The sequence below is a fragment of the Thermobia domestica genome, chromosome 18 (assembly GCF_964235325.1).
Source record: "Thermobia domestica chromosome 18, izTheDome1.hap1.1, whole genome shotgun sequence".
NCBI classification, from domain to species: domain Eukaryota; kingdom Metazoa; phylum Arthropoda; class Insecta; order Zygentoma; family Lepismatidae; genus Thermobia; species Thermobia domestica.
This window is the reverse complement of record NC_137471.1, coordinates 148,941,200-148,950,083: the sequence shown is the minus strand read 5'-3', so window position 1 is coordinate 148,950,083 and position 8,884 is coordinate 148,941,200. Positions and strand designations below refer to the sequence as shown.

The window sequence follows — 8,884 nt, the reverse complement described above, 5'->3', positions numbered from 1 at the left end:
TTATCTGCAGCTGAAGCATTTGCCATCCGCCAATACTAGTCAAACAAAAACAAATACAAACTGCATGTGTATGCATTGATTCATTGAGATTGAAAGCGTTAGAAACAGTTAATTGAAATAAGAAAACGTTATGGATGGACATTATTATTTATTATGGGTTTAATTTGTACTTGATGAAAATTACCGTATTCATTCTGTATTTTATACATACTTTGTCCCATGTCAACTTAAAATTCATTGCAGAAATCGACGAAATTTCTCGATCTGCGACACTGCTTAAGTAGCATCAATCAAACTACATGCTTCAAATTTCCATATTTTGCGAAAGTTATAAGTTAACGGACAGTTGTAGTTCTATTTTTTTTAATGAAGCAAGTTCAAAAATGTTCAGTAACATTCAATTGGAGAATAATAGAATGTTATCAAAAACTAAAGAAAGATATCAAATAATTATATTCATTCACCTAAAATTGAATACTTTACTTACGCCAGTAACTAAACCTACATAAAATAAACCCTAAGGACAACGACTTTTATTAGATAAACACTAGTGAATTCTATCAATTCAAAACAAGAAAAGAAACGTAAGAAAATATGCCGAAAGGAATCTTAAAATTGTATTGATTGATATAGCTTAAGAAAAACTATCAAACTTTCACTAAACATAAATTTTACGAGTTGAGTTTGATTGTGAAATCGTGTTTGCATATTGCATTTTAAGCGTTTTTTTATTTAAAATTTAATTCGCCAGTGCAACTTGTGCCAACCTATTGTGGTTTGCAAGCGATAGTTTTTAGATTTTTGTTCAAAAATATTAATATATTTGCATTTTCAGGGAGAAGTCTAGATCTACTGGCAGTAACGATATTACCAGCAAGTGAAAATACTCGTTCAGATTCGACTGAAGTTGCTGGAATCACAATGAATTTTTTTTAGCAAGACATGCTAATTTTTGAAGCAGATGTTCGTTAAGTTTCCACCATTCAAGGCTGTTGCCACTTTGCGAAAGACACTGATTTGATTTATAAAGAGTAAGCTCATCTGTTACATTAGGACTTTTTGAACACGATGGAAATATTCCAAGCAAATAGTCTAATGCTGATGACCCACCGGACGATTGCTGTGATAAATCATCTTCTGATCCTTCAGATTCTGCGAGCATATCATGAACCAATCTATGGATCTTTGTTTGCATTTTAAAATTCAGAAATGGTAATGATTTGTACTTTGGGTCCAAGAATGCTGCTAAGAGGTAACATTTCAGAACACTATTTGACAAAAAATCAGATGATTCAGAATCGGATAATGCATCGAGCTGAAGACGCTTTCCTAAGTCAACTGATATTGAAGATTTCAAGTTCTTAACAATTTCAGAATCTGAAGGACATTCCTTCAGGTGGTTAGAAATAAGACCATAGCCTAATGGTAAAGCAAAAGAAATGGAACACTTTTGATCACACATAACTGTTGTAGCCATTTGCAGTGGCTTTAGTTCTCGAACGATATCTTCCATGATTTGCCACTTGTCTTCAGTTAATTGTAAATTCCTAGTGACATTTCTATCAGAGACTACTGCAATTATTGCTTCTCTTTGTTCCAGCAACCGTTCGATCATCGAATATACACTGTTCCAGCGAGTCTTTGTATATTGAATAAGGCGATGCTTTGGTAACTTCAGAATTTCTTGTTTCTTTTCAAGTGCGACTGAAGCAGTAGTGCTATGTTTGAAATACCCTACCACTTTGCTACAGATTGAAATTATATTTGTTACCTCGCTTTTCTCTAAACTGGTCAGTATGGATCGCTGCAATGTATGTGCCAAACATGATACATTGTAAACCGGCAACAAACGTCCAGCATTAATCATATTCGATGCATTGTCGTGAACTAATGCAACTACTTTGTCTTTGATGCACCATTCCTCCATACACAGTTTAATAGCATTAGCTACATTTTCAGTTGTATATCGTTCTTCTAGTTCAATTGTCTTGAGAACAAAATCTTCTGTACAGAAGTTCTTATACAGAGCATGACATGTCACTGTAATGTAAGAATCTGTTGCTCGAGACGTCCATATATCTGTCGTTAAAGCAACTACTTCTGCTCCCTGTAGCCTCTGCTGTACTTGCTCTTTCAGTTCAGAATAAAGAAGATGCATGCGTCTCCATAGTGTCCGCCTAGACGGTACGCTATATTTTGGTTCAAGAAAGGACATTAACTCCCGAAACCCTTTCCTGGGAGTAGATCTGTTACTATCATGTTTGCAATCCTTTTCGCAATCTGTTCTTCATGTTCTGGTGTGCACGGCCAGCTATTTTTAAGATACTTTACTATTGATCTTTGTTCATACGTTTGCTTTTTATTGTGTGTTTGAGGAACTCTAATTACATCATCACGCGTTTCGTCATTGGTGACAGTTTCACAGGAAACTTTCACAGTAGTATCTTCTGATATATTTGTGGCCTCAACACAGTCTGAAAGTCCAGGAGAATCTTCAGAACTATCCGAATAGGAAGCTTCCACAAAGGTACTGTTAAAAAAGAAAATGAAACAATATTATGTTTAAGCAAAATCACAATGTAATTCTATGAAGAAATTAAATATAAAATTATTTTAAAGACAAAAGTAAAGAAATTATGAATATAAGCATTGAAACTTTTTTTAGTGTATTACTATTTGACTCATCAAGCCACTAAGTGGGTATGCATGCAACAGTTGTTCTGACAAATTTGCCTCAGGAGATTTGTTCGTACTTCCGCTGTCTTGAAATTACGGTGGTGGGAAACTGGATGGCGTTCTGGTCACCAGCATCCTTGTAGTAAGTTATCAGAGAAGGAAAAATATCTTCCATAGAAAAAGAGATTCCATTCCACCTCGCCTAACGATTTATCAGTCACTGTTATCTCCAAGAGAAGAATATCAGCTATTTTAGGTGAGATGGGAATTCACATCTTGCCTAATCCTTTCTCGCCTAAAATGGCGCCAAGATACAAGGAGGGAATTTTAGCACTAAAGAGAGAATTCCTCTACTAGCATTTTAACCAGATATTTTAATCAATATTTTCAATTTCTGTCAACTACAATATAAATATTTAATAAGTACTATCCAACAAGAAATCATAGGGGGGGGGACGATGAAGTGGATGTAGTTCACTTTTGGTTGGTTGGTTTTGGGAAAACTGGAAAGTGCTTAGCAGACAGGAGCTAATCAGAAACAGGATAGAAATATATAGAAATATACAGTGTTTCAAAACAACACTGACAACGTTTGGGAGCAGATTCCTGACACCAAGATAAGACAAAAGGTATAGACCAACCTGGGTGTACAAATACTTCTTTTCGGTACTATGACCAGCCAAAAATCTGTCGGAAGATGCAAAAAAAAAAGCCATAACTCGAAAACAAAATGTCGGATCGAAGTTGGGGGAAAGGGAATGTTTATTATTTTTAGCCGTAGTTTCCATTAACCCATTAACGCCGTGCGTGATCATATGATCACAGCAGTTAGTATTTATGAAAATAAGCCTTGTATAACATACTTTCAGTGGTTTCTTTACGCTTTGTGTGTTGACTACTAGGAGAAGGTTCTGTTAACGATATACAGACAAAACAAATTCCACATTGATGCGTGAATGTAACCTAGAGGTACAGATACCCGCAACGCGCCAGAAATACAAGAAAAATAGCATCGTCCTCGCAGTAAGTATTAAAATACAATCTTATATCTTATTCTTTCAAGTTATTTTCGGCTGGCTTATGTTTTAGAGATGTCAAAAGTTGTTACAGATTACATTTCACTCATCTGAAAATATTTGGGTCATGGCCATTGACGTTTTCCATCAGTGTGATCATATGAACACGCAAGGCGTTTAAGTAGCTTCTCTCTTACGTACGTACGTATAGGTGTCAATAATACAGTACAATTTTGCAGGTATATCAATTTAGAACAGTTTGTACATGCTTTCAGTTGACTTACTCTATTCTTTTTACTTTATTATTATTTTTATTATTATTATTATTATTATTATTATTATTATTATTATTATTATTATTATTATTATTATTATTATTATTATTATTATTATTATTATTATTATTATTATTATTTTGCAACACCTGTTACTGGTAATTCTATGGTTTTCCCTTTAGATACACAGGTCTTTCACTTCAACAAATTCTTGATATTTTAAAATCGGATGACGTGCATGACATGCAAGACATGCTAAACCTCCGAGACCTAACGTCTTTTCGGATGAAGATTCGGGAAAGGGGGATGGAAATGGACAAAATTACAGGGCGCCAACTTACCAGTCATGCTGAAGTTGTTTTTACAAATAATACTCGACTTGGTGAAGATGATGTAACAACTCTGTCGTTACAACTGCATACGTGTAACGGAGTTCAACCTGTTTTTAATGAGCAAAATTTCCAAAATGAAAATAGAAAGTACTCGTTCGTATGAATTCGGAGAATATTAGCAAGCACATGAAACTTACTGATCAAATGGACCAGGATATCTCATATTATATAATTAGAATCACGTCCAAAATGTGGTGGTGGGCGCCTCTCTCTTGGATGATTGATGTATCGCAGGAATCGCATGGCTAATGTTGAGAAAAACCAGAATAGGCATCTCACACTTAGAATTTGCAAGTCATATTGTAGAAAACTTATTTGCAAAATTATAAAGCCATTCTATTAGATGCAGGGCTTCCAGATATTTCTGAGTCCAGCAGTCAACAACACCATGTAAGGGATGACGTTTGTCTTTATGGGAGAAACCACTTAGTTGTTCGGTGTAAGCGTAAACGTTGTGCAAGTACACTCTGTTCAAACACAGTACCTACGAAATGTTTCAAATGTAGCATGGGTTTGTGCGGCTACCATTTTATTTTAATTTCCATAAAGTCCCATAGATATTGGGCTCCATAACCTGACAATTCCATAGTCCAAATACTGTGTTTATTTTTGTCTTCTAAAGTGTAACAATTTCTAAGACAGTAAATGTCTCTTTTCTTTTCCATATGTCTTAATAATTTAACAGGGCATCCACTTAATCATGATATACGAAAGTACTTAAACGCCTAGCGTGTTCATATGATCACGGGGCACCCCAACAAAACCGCTTACGTCACGAACTCAAAATTTCTCGTAAATGGTCTTTACACCTAAATAACTCAAAATTACAAATTTCACCGAAAATAAAAACAAAAAATAATTTCGGCGTTAATGGGTTAATACACAACTCGATGTGGTACAGGGCGGGAGCAAGGGTCACCCCAAAGAAATTGAAGAAATCCTGGGATATTTTATTAAACGTTGAGTATAATGACATACGATGAAACTAACTAAAACTAAAGACGATGTTTCAACAAACAAAAGTCTTAGAACGCGGTCCAAGCTACAAGAACCTCGTTAGAATTCGAAAAAGGAAAGATAAGTATATTTGATTGATCTACTTTGTCTCAGTACAGAATTGGCTATCGAGGAAGAACTGAAATAATATGAAATCCAAAACGTTTAAATATTATGCCTTCTAGGCTAAAGAAGACAGAGAAATCACTCACGGCTATGTGGGTAGCATACGGGACTTTGGCACAGGAGACCCGGCAGGAACGCAAGCGATTTGAATATCACGTTAATTCGTAGCTCCTGGCTCATATAACTTTGCTACCGAAGAAATGCTAAACTCAAATCTGATCCAATAATACAGACAGGTAATAGATGGAAGCTAATTATTGGAAAATAATTCGTAAAATGAGAATGTAAGTGAAAACAGATAATCCCGAGAAGACTCGCTGGTACGATGGTATCCACCACGAACTTTTATAACCTGGGATCGAACGAGGTCCATCTCGCACCAGAAGTAAGCGCTCTATTACTAAGCCATCGTGACCCTACTTTGGAGAAAGCACTATGATTCTGACCGAAGTATCGGTCTAGAAAATATTGTGTGTGATAAACCAATGTAACTTACTTGAAGTACAAACAGTCAGAATGTAGAACTTCTTTCGTTCGGGTCGAATGATTTTCGATAAGTACCTCGCATATGATAAATAATACAAAATAGCAGCAACGTGAGAACAGCAGCCAACAGTTCTGTTCACGAAAACCGAAATTGTTCCAATATTGGACGGAAACAATGATGAGGATTAATTTCTTTCTATTCATTCTTTATTTGATCATATTAAACACACGTATACAGTAATACCATCGAAACAAACTAAACACATGAATAGCTATTAACAACAGGCATATTATTAACCAACTGTTACAAAAAAAGAACAATTACTAAAGAAAGATCTATATGTATCACAGAACATTGATTATGTGCACAATTAACACAAAATGCGGGAATGTATTATTTCAGTTGATGTGCAGCAGTGGTGTAGGCAAAGGAGGTGTGAACATGGTCGAGAATCCCCTTCATCCTCAGAGACCAATTACCGTTAAGACAAAAAATACTTGTTATCATAAGATTCTAATGTTATAACAACTTCATCTCCTCCCCTATTCAAAGGTATTGGCTATCCTAGTGGTGTACAGTGCGTATCATACGTATACCACATAGATGCTGACCTATGTATATTTGCCTTTTTTCACTATGAGGTACACTTGCGAACAAAATGAAAACAATATATGTTGTTAGGGACCCTCTCAAGAAAAAGCTGGCAAAAAATGGTGGGTGTCACAGTTAGTATCTACTTTTTTTTGAAAATTTCGAAAAAATACCAATTATCAACCTCAAAATATTAAAAAAAAATATTTTCCGACTTTTCTCTTGCTGAGAACACCTAACATCTTTTTTTCATGCAAATCAGTTGAGCCGTTTAGGAGAGAAAAAATAATAATTTCAATTTTCCTTCCCCCTTCTAACACCCCTCCAAAAGCGCTTGGGGGGCTGAAACTTTTGGAAACCGAGTTTCTCAAAATGTTAATCGATACTGTAAATTTGGTGCAGATATGCTTGGGGAAGCTTTCACATCCTTATTCCGCTAAGCCCTTTTTTCCAAAGTAACTGTAACGGTAACGCGTCACAAATTTCTAAGGAATATACCTAGTTTGCTTTAGTTTTTTTGCGTTACATTTCGGACGAGTACAATAATATGTATGGTTTTCCGGAAACAAATCTTTGTTTTCTTTCCTGTTGTAAATTTCTTAGAATGGAGCAATGGAGCATCATGAACTGTCAGTGACCAACAGTCACCGACACACAAAGAAACACATAAGATCTTAGGGCCACTTGCTGGTTTCAGAAGGGGAGTATAACCTCAGGGAAATCACGTGTACTGATTGCAAGCCGAGCACCTGGAAGATTTTGAAGTAGATTTTTACAGCTCTAAATCAATACATTCAGTGAGTGAACTACAAGTGCAATGATAGTCTAGCTTTCCTTAACGAAAATATTTGAAAAAATACTTTTTCTTAAAAGCTGAGGATGAGGACATAATTTAAAAGAAAATGTCTGAAGTGTATCGGCGGGAAATATTTATCAATAGGCAGGAGTTCGTCTACATATTTGAAGAAACATCTGAAGCTTTTTTATTATTATTATTTCTAGAGTAACAGTACCCACACAAGCATTGCGGATAAAGCTATTGTCCAAATGTTAATAATTTCTTTACACGTGCTCTTACTAATACTATATTAATACTTTCTTCAATACTTCATTTTTGTTTAGTGCTATTCTGATTATACTTATGGAGATTTGTTTATATTTATGGAAGTTGCAATTTCTTTGAAAAAAATGTTTCAATAGCAATTAAGTAAGAAAAAAGATTTCATTTTCTCAAGAGATTAAAAAAACGAAATGTATATTGAGTGTAGGTGAAGTAGGAAGTGTCGAAGTAGATGAAGTAATATGTCGATTGGTTATCGTGACAATAATATAGTGATTTTCTACTATATACTCTTTCAACTTGAATAAGTAGGTTTTAAGTTAATCATCGAAACGTAAAAACTTTGACGTAAAAAATATTCTAAAATGTTTTATAGGATATGATTATCCTTATAAATTAATAATTAAGAATCGCGGTTAATATATACAGTGGCGTATTTACGATTTTGTTTCGAGGTGCTTTGCCTGAAAATGTGAAAATTCTGCAAGATATTACATATACTTTACTATAGTAAGTAAGATTTCGGGGGGCTTAAGCCTGGAAGCATCCCTAAATACGCCACTGTATATACATCTTACTTTTCAAAATATTTTTATTTGTAAATAAACATGTTTACAAAATGCTATAGCAACTACTAATAGTGCAACACAGACACTGTAAAAAAAAATCCCACAATTTTTGGATCTAAATATCCAATATATTTCAATAAAAAAATTTCTTGTATGCCTTATATCTGGAGAACTACATGCAGTATAGACATACCCAAACTATCTCTTAACTCAGTATAATGTGCTCATTCCGTAAAAGGGGGGCCGCGGTGGCTCAGTGGTAGAGCGTTTACCTCTGGTGTTTGGGGTCCCGGGTTCGATCCCAGGAGCCCGTCAAGTGAACTTTGTGGTGGGCAAACACCATGTGCGTGGGTTCTCCCGTTTCCTCCCACTTTCTTCATTCCACGATTTCATCCATTACTCATCATCACTGTCTCCTTTAGACTAACCGACATAACCTTGGGACGTAAAATTCAAAGATTTCATTTTTTTTCATTCCGTAAAAAAAAAAAAAACGAAAACTCGATTTAGGGGCCGTTCAAAAATTTTGTGATCCCTGATCCGAAAACTAATTATTAGCCAAGATCGCAATCCTTTGATGCGTTTTTTTGATCATTCCTAAAGTTCTTGCCCAAAATCGTAATCTTTTGATCATTTTTTGGGATAATCCCTAAAAGTCATGTACGCGTAAACTGTAACGACTTTTAATTACTTCTT

The 8,884-nt window shown here is 35.1% G+C and overlaps 1 protein-coding gene across 1 annotated transcript; it reads right to left on the bottom strand.

Annotated features, from left to right (window-relative positions):
• Positions 1-916: 916 nt before the first annotated feature.
• LOC145675300 (E3 SUMO-protein ligase ZBED1-like) lies at positions 917-2,158 on the bottom strand. Its single transcript, XM_081745688.1, has one exon. It carries the CDS (start codon positions 2,156-2,158, stop codon positions 917-919), a length of 1,242 nt encoding a protein of 413 aa, XP_081601814.1.
• Between the last annotated feature and the right edge of the window lie 6,726 nt (positions 2,159-8,884).

Excerpts from the sequence above, each read along its gene's own strand:
- LOC145675300 (XM_081745688.1), bottom strand. The coding sequence starts at position 2,158 with ATGCATCTTCTTTATTCTGAACTGAAAGAGCAAGTACAGCAGAGGCTA.